At 32.7% G+C, this 19,084-nt stretch overlaps 2 protein-coding genes and 1 long non-coding RNA gene across 5 annotated transcripts in view; 2 read left to right on the top strand and 1 right to left on the bottom strand.

Moving 5' to 3' along the window:
* LOC140750240 (uncharacterized) overlaps positions 1-19,084 on the top strand; it is a 343,727-nt gene that overhangs the window by 5,709 nt on the left and 318,934 nt on the right. The gene's annotated exons all lie outside the window — the stretch shown is intronic.
* The window catches only part of LOC140750246 (uncharacterized), a 281,508-nt gene that overhangs the window by 13,584 nt on the left and 248,840 nt on the right, over positions 1-19,084 (bottom strand). For all 3 annotated transcript variants that reach the window (XM_073083681.1, XM_073083682.1, XM_073083683.1), the window contains exon 4: positions 4,381-4,474. In XM_073083681.1, coding sequence (XP_072939782.1) covers positions 4,381-4,474 — 94 coding nt within the window. The remainder of the gene's footprint in view (positions 1-4,380; positions 4,475-19,084) is intronic.
* LOC140750251 (uncharacterized) overlaps positions 17,507-19,084 on the top strand; it is an 89,234-nt gene continuing 87,656 nt past the window's right edge. The window contains exon 1 of the long non-coding RNA XR_012103186.1: positions 17,507-17,575. This is a non-coding gene — a long non-coding RNA (uncharacterized LOC140750251). The remainder of the gene's footprint in view (positions 17,576-19,084) is intronic.

The raw sequence follows: 19,084 nt of genomic DNA, 5'->3' as shown, positions 1-19,084 counted from the left end.
CTAGACTTGTTTGCGTTACTAAACTGAAAGTAAGTAGTAAATAAAATAATGGTTATATCCTACAGTGGAAGTACTCAATTACTGAGAGGACGTAGTAATTATGTTAAAAATGGATTGTACTGGCTAAAACAAGACCATCTAGTTACCATTATGCCAATTGGTGTTATCTTGAAAATACATTTTACACACAACTAAACTTCATACACATTTGAAGATATAATGGAAGACACTAAGGAATAAGTGTATTTAGGTTTTTTTACGATTTTTTAGTTTTCTTGATCTAATTTACAACTGTTATTATTCCCGCATTAAATAAAAGTCTCGCGCCAAGCGCGTTCTTTTTCTTTTTTTATGCTAATGCACACAATCGTATGACCCATACAGCCAGTAACTATATAAATGAGCACTTATTATTTTAAAAATAACACATCATGAAAATAATACTATACGTAATTAAATAATTTGAATATATTGCTAACACTATAGAATAACGAAAGTTTATGTATTTATAAATTCAAACCCCAGACCCACATCGTAAAGGAACGAAATCCTAAATCTGTGTCATATATTATCACGGATATAAATATGATCTTGCAGGGAGTCGAATACAGGACCTTCTGAGCGGAAAAGCGACAATCATGGTGACTAAATTCAGCGTATCATAATAAATGGTAACGAGGTCTAGATAATTATATTTCATGCACAATATAACATTGACATTGCATTTCATAAATTGCTTACCAATCTAATACATATATTATTTCCTCGAACAAAAAGTCTAGTCTAGAATCTAATAATTGGTTTTCATCAGATACGGCTATAACTACTCAACTTTATTTACTGTCAAGGCATAAAAACATTATATTGATTAATTTCCATTTCAGTTTTTAAGCAATAATAAATACTTTGAACTGTTAATAACATGGACATGAACTTATATATATACTTAATATGTTGTGTCCGCCTTAGAAATTGAATGTATGGGGGATGGGGTCTCCGTGTATGGGGGATGCACATTAGCTTGCGTTACATAAGGAACAAACTTTACGTTTGCACAAAGTATTATCCTGTCAAAATAATCAAATATTTACTTACATTTTCCTCAAAACTTTTCTAAAAGATCGTTTAATGATCCCGAAAATCAACATCATAGTCGAAATATTTCACCACACACGACAGACAGCGGTAAACGTTTATATTAATGTAACTACGTTTTCTGGTAAACAGCTTCGGCTAAATCTATCAGTATCACTGTAAAATTTTATAGCATCTGCGTCGATTACGAATGTAAATTCGGGAAATCTGACTGTTTAAACACACGATATTTTAAATAGCAAACTGCAAAGACAGCGCTTGATTTCCGAACTGTCATTATTATGGGTGTCTACCCTCATATTCAAAACATTGCCATATTATCAGGATCTTGTACCTATGTTGTGTATATTGGAGTTAATTACAAAATCTAGGTTCACCACGTCGGCTTACATTTACCAAGTTTTATTTTTTTAATTTTCCAAAAAAATATTCACAAAGTGATACATTACCTACAGTGAATGAGAATATAATCATAGTTATTTTAAGATAATGATTTCATTTGCTTCTGAATCAGTTCAAGTTTTTATGCAAAAATAAACGGAAGAAAAAACCAACGCATGTCCGTCATACCCTATTTGTTTCCCTTTAAGAAATAATACTTTTTCTTATACAACCATATCTAAGTAATGTTAAAATTTTCATTCCATTGACACGTACAATTATAACCTTATATCAAACATTTTAAAAGTGATATTACCTTGAAACGCCGTAGTTTAAAACGATAATTATGGGAAACTTTGAAGTACCACAGCTAATAAGATATATCAATATAAATCACCTTGTTCGAATTTACTTATTTTACTACTTTACCGGACTTACCCAAAATAGGGAAATATAGTTGTTACAGATACAATTTGCCGGCTATTAGCATGTCCAAAAAACCGCCTACCAAATTTACTTCATATTTCAATTAGCGATAATAACCCACATGAATTCCACAGTCATCCACAGAATCCGGGTTCATTTTACATCTTGGATAAATATGTAAAACGGTAAAATAATATAAATCATACTAACATACGAGTAATAACCAATTGTTGTTTTAAAACTATAATCAAAGTCGCGTTTACAACTAACATTAAAATGTAAATACAAATATAGGTAACAGAATGAACGTAAGCGTTGAAACAAATCCTTGGAGTTGCCGGCACTTAGGTGACTCGCCCGTTCTATTGCCTTGAGCTAATGATCAGTCTCCAATTGTATGATACGAAGCAGTTTCGTCTACACCAATTACATCATCGGACAGATGTTGTAAGTCTATATTACAATGAAAGAAGTTACTATCAATCAAATTATATTTTGGTTTTATGTCTATAGCATAACTTTCAGATTGAATATATATTTTATATGCACTATGATATATAAATATTATTCGCCACAGTTGTAGTTTTGTGGGTGCTCCACCTTTATTCGTTTGTACACATCTAGTTCTTATATCGAATCAGATTGTAAATTCATTATTTATATATTATCTCCTTTATTTAGGGCTTCCTTCATGGCGAGCAAGTATGCTTACCTTAAACCTAGTATCAACACAATAAATATATCATCCAGGAAAGATATGCAATACAAGTAAATGTCTTTAACCTTTTTGAAAGAACTGGTAATTAGGTATGTATTGATAAATAAAGTTCAATGAAATGTGAATGGTTTGGTAGGATTGTACTTATACATTTAAGAAAATACAACATTTTGCAAGAACCAGATTATCCTGTTAAAACAAATCTTAATTGACAAGACGATATTGGTGGTATGGAATAGTAAGGATTGGTAGGTAGGAACAGCGGAGCATGAATGGATATGTATGTACGCTTATTGAAAATAAACATGTTAGGTAGACGGGAGGAAATGACAATATCGACTGGGAATGCAAGGAATTGTAAAGAACTTTGTCAAATTGCCAAAAGTAAATTCGAATGCAAACTATAAGCAAATATGTATGTAAGCATCTATGACAAAATGGTGGTGCCAATGATTACAAAAGTGTTAATAAGCTTAATGATTTTTTTAAATTAGTAAAGATGTATAAAGTATGAAGTTATTATGTTATATAAACATTATATTTTTATGAAGTGAAAACAATGTGGGCATAAGTAAGTACAAGTCACCGAGAATCCATGTAAGCAGGATATAAACAGTAGCTAATTGAATGAATTAATCATTATACCAAATTTATTTCCTTCAGGTGGGTATTTTATGTTAAATGTAAGAATAATAATATTTAATGTTATAATAACAGGAAGTATATAATCTTATATCAACCATTCTTTGAAACACAAATCCAATGTCTGTTCATGAATGCGAATATATGAATGAAGGTGAATAAATGAAAAGCGAATAAAACTTACATGTAACTGATGTGAAATATGGGAAATATACAAACAATTTATTCTCTGGCTTTAGTTGTGTTACATAGAATGTGATTGTTTATAAAACAAGCAAGTGGAAAAATATCTCATTAACATTGATTACGAAACGTGTACATTTTTCTTTATAACGCATACTCGTAGATATTAATTGACACGTTATAGATTGTTTCCAATCATACGGTGTTTTAATTGTTATTGCCATCAATTTTTATTGTACTCGTATTTGTATATTATAGTTGTATGTTGTAGAGAAAAGTGTATATAAGGTTTATACACAATTTTGTCCTCGGGTCTTATATACAATTCTAAAAGATTCATTAAAAAATCTATTATTCTGTGTATAAAATTGAAATCTATTTAATTAAAGTCTAATTCTACCACAACTATTATGATTTAGATTTGCCCTACAGTCTAGTTTATCTACCGAACTATCGGGAAATATTAAAGACGTAATTTGGCACAGTATCAATCTCTTCCCTTGATTTATCCCGTCAATTCATCACTCCAGTCTCATTCGATCAAAATATAATTATTTTCAAAACGATCTCTGTTTGCTTTACGTTACCCATTTGATTATTCGGGAAGTCATAAACTTCAAGTGCTTATACACGTACGATTTTTATTATTTCTTTACGACGACTTTGGCTCTCATCATAAGTACTATCTTCGAGTTACGATCGTTTTACAAATACCTATCGAGATCGCTTACTGTATTTTATTATTTGTTTATTCACAATTTATATAACAATACAGAAAAATATAAGAATGTCTTATAGTGGGAACTGTACAATATAAAAATCTGTTATTCACCGATCTCGCAATAGATATTCGTATACAATAACATTTGAGTAAGGCTAGTCACATAATTACAGTAAGGAGGTTTGATTATATCTAGGCTTTTGTTTTTACTTACTTGATTGTGAGAGCCAGCAGCACTATAATAAGGCCAACTAGGGCCATGGCAATCACGACTCCACCAATCATGTAATTCGCATCATTCGGGGCATCTGAAACAAAGGATAATAAAATTACTTCTACATACATTTGCAACTCACACTGCATACTAATACAAAGATCAATTATGATTAGACACGGAAATTATATAGTCGACGTCGTGCAAAAATCGAAGACGCAATACGTTGTTGATACGTTACGTATGGAAGAAAACTAGTTTTATTGAGTAACAACAGTGTAGTGACATGTGGTACACCCGGCAATGATCATGCGACGATTTGCTATTAAACACACACTACTATAGATCGTATTCAACCAACAGATGGACTAGATTTGCGTAAACCCGTACAGTTTGAACGAAAAAACTTCGAAGACCACGACCATAAGGAGAGGCCGCAATATTTTTAGGACAAGGTTGTTGCATATCAAACTGCGTATATTACACGAAAGGGTCAAATTCATGGACGCATAAAGTTCAAATTTCTACGTAAATTTTATTTCATTATTATTTTTAACAATTATTAGGTAGTCGACCATCAAATTACGATTTGAGAAGGGACGAGCTAAAGGTTCTTAAAATAACCGTAAAACCAAGGTAGAACAAGATATTATAAGATGTGCTTCTTATAGAAAAACAGTGGTTTACTTGCCAAAACTAAAACTGGTCAACTCGGGATTGCTTCAAATAAACTAGTGAGGTTGTCCGAGGATAAATTATGAGAAATAAATGCAATTCATTAATGACGATCTTATGACGGTTTCAATGACTAGTATTTCAAACAATAGTAGGCAATTCCAGTTTTCTTCCCTTTTTAATCTACTCATTAGTCAATCGGATATTTAAATGATGACTTCGAATATTTTTTTTCGTTGGTGGTTGCTTAAATGCCCTATAGTATCTATGGTAAACAAAACGTAGGTCGTCTAATTTTTGCATATGTCATACAATACTAAATTTCATGATGATGTAAAAATACTGTAGATAATTTACTTTCTTCGGGCGTTTTAAGGCGACTAACATTGTTAATATAGTTTGTAAGAAATAATAAAGTATAGTTTAATACGTAAACCAGAGTAGAATATTCCCAAAACTTCGACCGAGATTATGGATTACGTGGATATAGAGTAGATCTCTTGTGACTTTTAAATTTGACAGTAAGTTTTAATATTTAAATTAAAAGTTATAAGACTTAAAATGAAGTGAATTATAAGACGATCTTTCATTATTTTCATTCCAGAATCCATTGGTTTTAATGAGTTATTATAATACCGTCATCATATAACTTTCAAGAAAGTGAGTATTAATCAGAAAACGCAAGTGTTACTTATGTAACATAAGAAAATTATTTCATGTAATACTAACATCTGTGTAATTTTATATTCCACTTGTAGGTTTATCGTGTGGCAAATACTGGTTTGAACCAATTTTTTTACATAACGTGTCTAGTTATTAACAGATAACCACAAAGCTATTTAATCTTCGGTTGGAAAATACTTTATTCAGCTTCACGTATCTGCTATGACATAAGTAATTTTTATTAAATAAAATTAATATAATAAACTAAGATAATTAAAAAAAATGAGTTTTATGTCCAATACTTGACACACACTCAAATAATACACTTCACTATAAAATAAAGATTAATAACAAAATAGTAAGGCTAGATAGGATTTTCAAGAAAGTTCGATAAAAAGTAATAAATTCTCTTAGAAACAATCGGTTTTCGTGTGCCAATCATCTCGATTTTATTTATGTAACCGTCAACCGTCATTAATTAAACCCCCCAAATACCCTATAAAGATTTAAATATTTAAACAAAATTATTTGTTTTAAGAAAATTTAGTTATGGCAGAGTAATTTTATTTATCTGAGATACGACCTTGACAATTTAAGTTATCTATATTATTGTAGTTATTAATCAAACAGTTAACATAACCATAAAACCACAAAATGATATGAACAAGAGGAAAATGTTTGGTCTTAATACTCTTACGAATACCTACTTCATAAATCCGACAAACCGTCCTAAATCGAATAATATTTCTTACATCGAAGAGAATATAATATAAAAAATAAATGTTTTGTTTTCCTTCCTTAAAGTGTATTTTTTCAATTTATAATTTGTCAAAAAAACCACTTTCAAATTTAATCTGTGTTCGTTAAATTTTATATAACAACCATGATAATGCACAAAACATGGTAGCTGGTTTTTACGTGTTGCATATATTATGTGCATATTATTATATACCTAATAAGGTAAATGCAAAATAATTTATTATGAATTACTTCATTATTTTGCAGACAAAATATAATAATGTCACGTAAGTAGGTAACTACGATCAATATTGGCCAAGGCGTTACTTTTGACGCCACATCCAACACCAAGGTACTCGTAAGTCGTATGCTATGCTTTCGTATGCTCGTATATACTCGTATGCTTTGGAGGATCAAAAGTTCGACTTCTATCACCCGCATTTTACTTGTGTGCCTGTTAGTAACAATATTCGTGTTGTTATGTTTTGAAAAAGGACGACAATCGTCAGTTGTATCCGTGACAGTAATTAATATGAGAAGAGGACTATGATGATGATAATATGCGACTGGACTAAGTGCTCATTTCTAACATAATTACGTTTGCCAAAAGTGATATTTGGTCATAAATATGTATATGATACATACAACATCATTCTATTTTATTACGGCTGCTTTATTTTAAGAACGAGCATTTAACACTATTTTAGATTGTAAAAGAATATACCTTCTCTGCAAAATGTTCTAGCGTTAAATTTCGTGCATTTAGTGATATTGTGAGTAAGGACGCCAGATGAAGTATTTCATACTTAGGTAAAATAATCATTTAAATCTGAGCTGAAACGAATTACGAACCACGTTCTATAATTATAAACACACAAGTAACAGTGTGGCATTGTAGTCATAAAATGCTGGGGAGAAGTTCGATAAGTTTGATAATCGTAAAGGTAAAAACACAATGAAACGTCAATTCCTTCAAATCGTAGTTTAGGGCCATCGATCGCTCGTTTAAGCCCTAGAAAACAACATATCGATCGCGTATTTCCCCGTAGTATACAGTAAAGTATTGATTGTCGCAAATAACGTTATGGTTGAGAGCGCAGTATTGTTGCAAAGTAGCGCCACATTTAGTTCGCTAAGCGTGAAGTGGTTTCGCTTCACGAAGTCATTGGGTACAAGCGGTTTTGAGCCTTATATTTCAGACATGTAGACTGCACTCCGCGCCATTATGACATGATAGCTTTACGACTTGTGCAGGATATACTTGTACTGTAATGGGTCTCTGCACTACATTCAAACAATGGTGACTTTCTTTAACAGTGCTACATGTTATGTATGAGTGTAGTAGTATTTTGTTTGAATTAATTGTTCTGTAAGAGGGGAACACAAATATAATTACTACCAATGTAATATGATACATACCTTTGTGGAATATGAACATCTGTGCAAAGCATTTGAATTAAACTTCAGTTATGGATCCTATTCAATTTTAAATTGCACTTGTAAGAGCAAGAAAAGTCAAACAACCGCAGGTAAAAGTCTGTGGAACAATCTACCTAAAGGTGAGCTAAAAACCATATTCGAAAAATTGTAGAGATTAGAAACAGTTAAAATGTTAGGAGAAATAAAATGTTTCTTTCGAAATACTAACATGCAAAATTCAGTTTAGTCTATTCGTTCGGCCTAATCTTTAAAATAACTAAAATGATTTTAAGGCAACTAATAATAGGGACCTAATAGTAAAGCAGCATGAGTTTCTTACTCCTAAAAGTCTTGAAGGGAATTTTGTGGCAGTTAAATTCAAAAACCATGCATCCTGGCGGTAGCTTTTTGAACAAATTCCTAATCCAATTCACATAAACGATAGTATCGATAGGCGATTCAGTTGGACGCATTGCGCGAGGGAGATAGCATCAAATAATAATGGGGTCATGTTCCGAATAGGGAGCCGTTTTGTGCATGTATCAAAACCCAACGGTCGTGGGAAACCGAGTTTTTGTAACGAGGTCGTGTGTCAGTAATGCTAAACGCTTACTAATATTACGAACAAATAATTTAGATGGCAAAATATTAACGGAATACTCCAAGTATTTAAGATTTTACTGTGAGTGCAAAAATAGAAAATTTGGCAGTTCAGAAGTCTTCTCTGTACTGAAATCCGTAGTTTGGGGTGAAGGTTCAAGCATCTGCTACTATTGAACTACTACTACTAGCTTCTCCTAGACTGAACGGTTATTAATAATCCCATTGCTCCAGAATTGAAATTTGACATTTGTTGCAAACTAATTCATCCAAAAAATTGTGTACATTGTACAAACTAAACTCTTGATTCACATACTAGACGTGTTCAAATTTTCAAATAATTTGCACATCAGAATCACAGTACATGATTATCATTCACGTTTACCGGGAAAAATATCGTGACATTCAAAAAAAATTTCGTAACATTCTCAAATGGGTCCTTATTTATTCTTATTTAATAAATAAAAAAATAAGATTATTTTATTGACAGTTGCAAGGTTACGTTTCACATGATGCACAGGGAAGGAAAAATTATTGCCAACTCATATACAGTCAGTTTAAACGTTTATTTTATTGCTCATCCACTAATATTTGTACCACTAATATGTGTTTCTATACAAACACATGCATATTACATAAACCTTATAGCACCACTAGTAGTACTTGCAAACGCATCTAAAGGTGCGTTTAAGCTCAGATCACAATTAATCTTGCGGTTTCGAAAATTGATCGAGTGATATTAGGATATGGTTTCAATGTAACCATATTTTAAATTTAATATTTTGCTTAGCTCACCACAAGGTGAACTTACAATAAAAATAATAAGTAGTATACATCACGACGTAAATAATCATTGAATGTAGGCACCTGTCACTAACCCAGGCACGATATACCAGTCTCACACACCCTGAAATGAGAATGATGCGTATATAATTATCATTATTTCATTGATTTACCTGAGTGTCCTTCAAAAGCCATTAGTTCTTGGGATTTACTCTATTTTATGAAAAAGAAGTGGGAAATGAGCATGAAGTCCATCTGCACCAGATGATGCATGGCTACTGCCGCGCATTGGGTTTTGTAATCATCCCTAGGTGGAATTAGAGTCCTTATTAGGTTGGCGTTATACCACCCGAGCTCTAAGCAGACTACTTCATTTATGAGTGTCCCTCTTATGTTCCCTGATATTAGGCAAAAATAGGTGTGGCTGTGATGCCACCGACGTTATTTCAGGATGGGTTCTTCTAAATTTAGTCTCAATGCCCTTAGCCCTTTCACCCGCTTCATTTTATTAGCATTAGGTACTGTATATTTTATTTTATATCTGACACACGTCCAGTAAATCGAAAAGGTTGTCAACGTTAACTATACTCATTAGTAAGCCCTTCCAGTGACTGTTCGACCTGGTCTGATAAGACCGAAGGTTGACCTACTACGGCTAAAACCAGATTCTTAACATGGTTAGGTGGTGACCAAAGCTGACCCGGATTTACTCTAATACAATAACCTATATTCAAGTTGTTTGTTGCAATTTTGACAGGCGTGACAAATTGATAGTTTATTCTCGTCTTACTTTATCATACCATAAAGAGTGGCAGAAGTAGGTAATAGAATTCATAATTCCATTACACCAGTCAAGCCATATATTGTTGTATGAGCTAATACTACTTGACGATCTGTATGGCGGAGCTATCCTCATACCGGTTTGAAACGGGTTTCAGGTTCAATTCCCGGTCAGCCAGACATCAAAATGATGGTTTTAGATTTTTGTTTTAGGTCTTTGTATTTGGCATGGGTCTTTGTGTCGGGAGTGTATTAAACACATATTTTAATACACTCACGACCTAAGCGATCCATGTGTGGACCAGTGAGTTTAATAAACGTCTATGGAGCCTCAAACTCTTAATATTAAATTGGAAATAAAATTACTTTTCATTTTTGAGAAAATTATATACAGTGATAATATAGGTAAGAATCTTTAGTTTATTACAATGATAAATAAATGCAGTAATTACAAATTTATAATTAAATATCATAAATTAACAACAACACAAGAGCTAATATTACATGATTTCCAAAATTACCAGCGGAAAATAAACCACGTGGCCAAAAAAAACGTTCAAGTTATTACTTACGTAATTAATTACAAATTAGAACTTATCGCGTGTCCCCATTATTTGTATGAGGAAATAATATGTTTAGTATATTGTGTAGTTTCCAAACAGTAACTTAAGCCAATGCACGTACGAGTAGAAGGAACGTAGTAAACGGAGATATTGACTTCCGGTGAATACGCACGAATGGGGTTTGCCTTTTCTGTCATTACTTAGTAAGAACATAATATTATTAAGTATATTTTAATGGGAAAATCCTAAGGAAGCAAGCAGTTTCCTGAGGAACTACCGCCACACCTGTTTTTGATGATAATATTTCTGCTAGAGCCTAATAATAGCAGGGTGATATGGGGCTCGCCTACTTTATCATTAGGCTCAAATATATAAAAAGTGTTTATAGCTTTGTGTTCCAGATAAAATGTGGTGGTAAGGGAGACACAACTACTCGTACTATTTCAAACCGTCCATAAGTCTGTAAGACTTTAAAAATGGTACTACTTAGATATATTACTATACATATATATGTTACTTTTTTTTATAATATAAGAGTAGCAGACGAGCATGCAGTCCACCTGATGGTAAGTGGCTACTGCCGCCCATGGACATCTGTAATAAACCCCAGATAGGATTAGATATTCCTACCTGAGGTCGGCCACAGATGCGCCGCTACCCCTGAGGACTAAGCTGGAATGCCTCGGAAAAGTCTTTCTCCCTTACCACACCCTTCAAACCGGAACACAGCAGCACCTAACACTGCAGTTATTAGGTAGAAATACCTACACCATTACATTGTATTACATTACAAACTTATTAAAGTGTAAACATTGTACTAATAGACAATACACCTTACAATCTCACAAGTTTTATTAAGCAACTGTTTTCGTACAACATGAAAAGCCCTATCTGCACCTTTTCCGTCTAAGCACACCATAATTAATGTACATCCGACACCAAGGTACAAGATCCAGTTACATGTTGATGACTTCCCAACTATCAAGTCAGGTGTACCAAGTGCATCGGCCTTATCCACTCGCCTCACTGTCTACTAGAAAACAAGCATACAAAGATCTGATCCTTACATTAGTATGTATTTACTGAGAACTATACTTGAAAAGTACAAAGAAAGAATGAGTAGGTAGGTAGCTTGTGTATTAGCAAACTGTGTCATGATTGTCAAACAATCAAATAAATGCATGGCATGCAAATATTACCTAAATGAAAAGTTTTATTTAAATCAAATCATTTTTATTTACACTCGTGTCAAGAGATGAGGGGACTTAGCTGAACGACAACGTTTTTATTTTAGTCCTTTTCAAATTATTGTACATCTTAGAAATTGAGTAGTTAGGTCCCAATATATTATAGTGTGTCTAATTTGTTCAGATTTATAAATTACAATTAGCGGATTATCAAACAATTTTCGAACCCTCTATAACCTCCCTCAGGGGTGGAATATAAAAAAATCGTCCTATAATGGGTGCCTACGTCATGAAAGAAACGTATTGTCCAAATATCACATTTTTGTAATAGTTTAGGCTCTGCGATGATGAATCACTCAGTTAAGACTAGCTTTTCATAAGTATAGAAGATTTTAGTTATCTCGCTTAACACGTTTTTCGTCGACGATAAGACACTTCCTTGAGATGCCGGTTATTGATCCTCGGGACACATCGCTCTGAGGGCGATGTTACGGTAGAAATGCTATATTTTTTGTTTATCACTTTAAGCATATTTTTGGCTTAATATTTTGCATGAAAGTTATTTAAAGAATGTCGTTATATCGTGCAATTACCCTTTTCTCTTTCAATTTAATCGGATGTAGAAATTGTTTACTACATAAGTATTGCTTTTTGGCTGAACTAGATTAATTCAAATATGACTAATAAAAATGTATACACACGTTATGACACTTGGTGATGTAAGATCAATGAATAGTTGCATCAAAGGCTAACGACAATAAAATTGCTTATTCGTAATAAAATACTATAGTAATCGAATATAATATAACCAATCTTATGAATATACAATCTGTATGTTTCAAATTGAATTAAGTAACTTTCTATGATTTCAAAATCAGTTATATGCGATACTGAAATACATTTTTGTTATAGTTAATTCGCTTTCAAATTTTGTGTTTGTTGATTTGTCCGAAGTAATAATGTAATAGGTTTAAGTAATTATGATAATTTCGGGTAAAGATAGACAATCTAAATACAAATGAGATCGAATATTGGCCACTGTAAAAATATTGTTCAAAAGATTATTTAAAAAATGTTTGGATGCGAAAGAAGGCATGAGTGGTGATTTGTAATATTACAATACATTACCTCATTGCAAGCAATATACTGACACCTGTATCGATTACGATTACGTCGTAATCGATAATTTATCTCGTAATCACTTCTCAAATTCGTGTCTGCTAAAACAGTTTTAATACAGTTGCAAAATATTTCAATTTGCTAAACATATTTTTATGTATGTAGGTAGCAACGACATTTTAAATATAAAACAAAGCAAAGACTCTTACAGGTCGTTAAGTTAGCATGATCTCGAAGGACAGGTAGACAAAATCAAAGAAAAAGTTTAATTGGAAATAATAGTGTATCTACTTTGTGAACTTTAGATTCCATTGAGCGAGTGGGAACAGATTTTTTCAAATGGCATTTTAAATAAACTAAAAGAAAATATTTAATAGCTTTAAAATCTGGATGACCTTATTAGAGGTAATCATAGGAGACATTGTTAGCCCAGGCCATTATTTAGCGCATAAATTTTCATGAGCATATTGAATCAAGTCTGCCATTGTGAAACCGTGAGTGATTATTTCCTGTTATTATTAGTAACAGGCGAATATGTCATCCATCCGATGGTAAATGTTGGCATGGAACTTGATATCAAACACAAAAAGGATAGGAGCCCTAGTTGAAGTCAGCCAGATATGTGTTGCTGACCATAGAACGAATTTATAACGCTCTGTGCTAAGTATCAGCATTTCACTATGTCCTGTAAACCAAAAAACTGGTGCTGTTATATTTGCTGAGGAGGTGCCTGCCATCACACCTATTCAGAGCGTGAGTCAATTATTGCGTTTCGATAGGTTGTGTGACCAGCTGACTTATATATGAGGCGACCGCTGTAGTCCTCAGAAGTGGTGACGCATGTGTCATGGACCTTAGGTAGCACTCTAGTTCTATATGGAGTTGGCTTCAGATGTTATGGGTGATACTTCAATCGTACAATAAAAAACGTTTAATACGATTGAAATAGTGCAATTCAAGCAATCCTAACAAAGCCAATCTAGCTTAGCAACAACATTAGCGCCACCGCCATAATGCAGCGTCAACACCGTCTCCACGTGTAACCTTCTTCCAATAAGGCTCTATTCACGCATGCTAAGAATACTGACTCTACGATTTTAGTATTGAAGGGTTACCAATAACTTATAATGTAAAATTGGGACACAAAAAGTAATTGTAAGTTCTGGACCTTCAGTGCTATTCTGTGCATTACACCAATTGTAATCTCAACACATTACTCTTGACTGCTCTAAAACAACTGAAGTTAAGGCAAGTTACAAGTTTCGAAAATAAAACTCGTCATTTGGAACGCTGGTATTATAAACTACATAATGTCGTGCATAGAATCATTTTGATATTTCAATGTGGATTCTGCTTTCTATTCTGATTACAAAAATATCCTATAGAAAGTTGTATTGTGTAAGAAAAGATTTTCTTGCTTAAATATTTAATTTATTATAAGTACCATTATGTTACTGATACATGTATACACTGCTCTTTATAAACGATGTACTTATTTCCGATGTAGTTATGTTCCACAATACAAACTGAATATGCAATTATTGATGATGGTTGATAAACAGATATTCTTTATAAGTATCTACTTATGACTATCGCTCACTTATCAGTTTTACTAACATATTCCTCTTATTAAACATACTTTATAATTATGTATAATAGGAAAAGTATCATACAGTTAATCTCTTTAAAGTCCGGCAACAATCCAAGTACCTTATATAACTCAAAAGTATCATAATTACGTGATCAGTGAGCGAGTACTTCCATTGTAAGACAAATATATCAAAATTACTTCTCCAGTTTTTGTATTTTAGGAATATGCCGCAGCGAAAAAAATGGTTGTAACATTAAAGAGGGGAGTATAATTTTTAAAATAATTGGTCGAAAATTATACAGTTGTAGTATGGAAATGTACCATTCATAAAAAACAAAAAAAAATCAAATTCCTTAAAAAAAATTCATCAGAACTATTTTTATAAAATTTAAAACGGAATATCCATTCGATCTTTGGTCGCATGGTGAGCCTACGAACACACCGCTGTCTCGTGTTACACATTAATCAATACAACCTGTTCTAGGCCCTGTATTGCAGTTTGCTTATAAAACTAAAACATCCGCATTTTTATATCGTTTTTTATCTCTCGCGTGCTTGCAAACACAATAAATATATAATTGGATTTGCTCAGTTCAACAATGATTCCACACGTAGACATTTTTACATCATTCGAAATAATAAACAAACTATCGTATTTAGCTGATTGTGACTCTTATAATTACAATATTATACTTGTACATAAAGTGTCACATTTTTAGAACATAATATTCCATAAAAGTGGTGTATTATTTAATCCAAAAATTAGTTTTTAAATGTAATTGAGTCACAAAAGAGGATGCAAAGCTTTTTTAAGTGTCTCTATCTTACTATACTTTTCCAGCGCTTACTATCCCTGAACTGTACGAAATAGCAAACACGAAATTGATATAAAGAAATAAATAGTTCTACACAATAATATAATAGATAGATATACAACATAAATGTATAGCTTTAGTTGTGCTTACCGCAGTCAAGCCACGAAGAATTCTGTTATCATTATTGATAATATTTATCTAAAATTCGATCCATAGTTTGAAACACTACCTATGACATAGAGCATGATACGATACGATCATAGAAATATGCGCAAATATCAAATTATGTAATAACATAGGTCGAAAGAAAGGCATGAAATTGAATCATACAATTTTTAAACCCATTTATATTTTGTTTCTCAAATAGGGTGGTTATTTGCAAGTAGGTACTTCAGTCACGAGGGTGGTAACCAACCATCAACGTAGAGTTCAATCACCCTAGTTCTCCCTTACAAATGGGGTTAGAATTTTTTGCAATCGAGGGAATTCATTAAACGAAATTACTTCTGTCTGCCTATTTTTTAATTCTTTTGCAGAACGATTCACGTAACGGGTATTCAAAATGTACTTTGTTGTTGTCGTTGCTATACTAACAGTGCCTACACGATTACATATACTTACAAGAAGTTAAACATCACAAGCTTTCATGAAGTCATAAGTCATTTATTACTCTTTTATCTTTACCAGTTATTTACATGTAAAAATTTAAATATTGTATTTGTTATTATCATTATTCAATACTTGAGATATTATCAAAGAATCAAAGAAAAGCCTTGTTAACTTATCTGTATTGCAGGCAGTATAATTTCTAGAATTCTTTAGTTAAGTAATTCGTATTAACCGGTTCTAGTGATTACCCCTATCACCGCTAGGCCATATCTCACCAAGACAGCTTTGAGCGAGGCGACAAGCTTAAACAAAGAACAATATAAATGTATAAAGCATATTGCGCGGTCGAGCGACAGGTCACAGTGATGCGCGTTCCGCAACAAATAAACGACGGCCAAAAATCGCGTCACTTGACGCGTTGCTTGTCGCTTAGCTCAAGTCTCGGGCCGAACGCTGACGCTTGTCGCGGCGAGACCGAAGCGCTTGGAGTGCTTAATCAAGCTTAATGCTTATACACGAGCAACAGTCTACACACCGGCGATCGTCGCGTACTATCGCGCCCAACGCCAGCGAGTCTCGCCGGCGATCGTTGTAATCTCTTGCCGATGTCGCTTGTATGCGTTATGTTTTATTATATTATAACTAGAAGATGCAAAGTGACAATTTTCAGTCACTATCACAACAAAATCTCTATTAGCTAGATTAATCTTCAAAGTCATCTAATAAGCAGAAATCGTTTTACAATTCCAGACAATAATGTATTTTACATCAATTTGCCTTATTGCCTTAAATAACTCTATTAAAGCAGTTAACTCATGCAACTGCAATTTCATATAACGATGATTTCTAACAGTTTGGTAAATATTTACGTAAGTGAAATGTAACTTTCGTATACAATCCTCATTTGTCACACGATAATTTCTCAGTAGATAGAGATTAAACGACAAATACAATAATTAAAGTCACGCACGATTATTATGAACTGGTTACTAAGACATTACAAAATGATAGCACTAGAAAGGCACTTAATGCACGTGACTCGACAAATAATGATAAATGCCTATCACGTGTGCCCAATCACTGAAACTGTTCATTTTAAACACGTGATGTTTCTTAATATGTTTGCGAATCACACTTAATATCGTATATAAAAGCACGTAGACATAAGACAATAATAAAACCGAGTTAATGAACAAATTGCTTAATGAATTTTTACATTGATGATAATACATGATGATATCCGTCCAATTAGATATAATGTGTAAACTGTAGCAAACTTCCTCAATATATTAACAGCTATGAAAAGAAATAGTTAATAGACAGTCTCAGTGAGGTAAATTATGTTTGCCTTTGATGTGGGCTCAAAAGTTCACCATAGTTTCATCAGTTTCCTATCACCTATTGTCATAAATGCTCTTAAAATATAAAACTCTCAGCCCCTGTTGCCACCTGCTTTTTGAGGTCATTAGTCTAATGGGCTGAAGGGCACCCCGAACTACACTTACCAATCCGGTTTCAACTAAAGAACACGCCACACAAGAAATTGATTCTACGAAGAGTGTAATAATTTGCGGTTAGTTCAGACAGTGGGTATATAAAAGGTTAGACAGGTTAAACTGAAGCAGACAGATCTCAGCACTGAGCAAATGTTAGGTTAGAATAGATAGAAATAGATTTATCGATATTATTATAGCTAAGTACAGTTTTAATTAATCGGAACGATATTCCTTATTAATTGAAAGAGATCATTTAATAGACGGGTGTGCAAAAGCATGTATTACATCATGTAATTTACATGTTATATTTAAATTTAATTATAGTACTATCACAATATTGATAGCATAGAACACAATCATAATATTAATTGCTTTCGATTATTTCATCACTTTTAATGAATGCTTTAAAAGTCCAAAGACATTGGGATTTTAAGTTGATTAGTTCATCGGCAGGAAAAATTCTACAGCTCAATAACATACAGTTACTATTAAAGATGTTTTTCACGGTGATGAAAGGTTTACAACTAGTAATTTCTATAGTTTATTGAGATAATAAGACATTTTATTAAACTAATATAGAGTTTGCTGTCAACATTGTTTTCATATGCCGTCATCACTATCAGTCTTCGCCATAACCGCTTAATTACCTAATATAATATTAATAAGCATAATTGAGGTAAATATTGTAAATTTCGGAGTTTTCAACGTAGCAGTGAATGCGTAGTACGAAAATTGTTATTTACAAGCTTTTTTACTAACTGACGCAGATGTTACGTCTGGAGGATCGTTACATAAAATAAATTGAGAACGTCACATTGATTATCTTAACTGATTATGTTATTGGTTCTACCCAAGATACGACGTTATATACTTCGATGGTTGTTACGTAAATGTTTAGGTATTAGCTTTAACCTTATTGTTGACGCAAGATTCATTTAACTTAGGCCTCGAATATCTCTTGGTCTTCTTGGAAAAATCTAATGAAAGCGGGTAAAATTAAAAGTATTGTCAAAATTATATGATTATAGGTACTTAAATTAACACTTAATTGGTTCCATGTTTAGACGTTATTATCTATCCGACAGAATTGTCTTTCATTGATGACAGATTTCCTATTATTTCTCATGTACCTACTAGCATGATGTATAGATTTGATATAAAAGTATGATTAAATACACTTTAACCCAGCGCTTTTAATACAAGTCATTAATCTTAAATATTAACTGTAAGAGGATAGATAACATCTCATATACCAACTGTTATCTTGCAGTCGGAGAAGGTTACGTTACCAAAGGCACAGTAAGTGTCATAGTGACATGAATTATAATATTCATATATTATTCCTGGCCAGCATAACTAGGACTCCGTATAAGTGAAAGTGACTTCCTTTCGACCTTTCAAATGATAAATTGATGTCATTCGAACGGGACGTCGATCTTTATTGTCATAGGGTTGTCAAGTCATTGTTTTTGGATTTGCAAGTATTCTAGATTCCAAAATCCTCAAGTTTAAACAGCTTGTACGATTTTCGATTTAATTTTTCTTAATTCTTCAATATCAATTGTATTTCATTTGGTAGTGGAAGAATTATCAGCTGTATATTGACCCTACTTATATTTAATTCATGTTTCGTAAGTACGAGTATTGTAAACATACATTACAACAC

The sequence above is a fragment of the Epargyreus clarus genome, unplaced genomic scaffold, assembly GCF_041222505.1.
Source record: "Epargyreus clarus isolate Ecla_fem2 unplaced genomic scaffold, WU_Ecla_fem_2.2 ptg000019l, whole genome shotgun sequence".
NCBI classification, from domain to species: Eukaryota; Metazoa; Arthropoda; class Insecta; order Lepidoptera; family Hesperiidae; genus Epargyreus; species Epargyreus clarus.
This window is presented reverse-complemented; position numbering and strand designations above follow the sequence as displayed.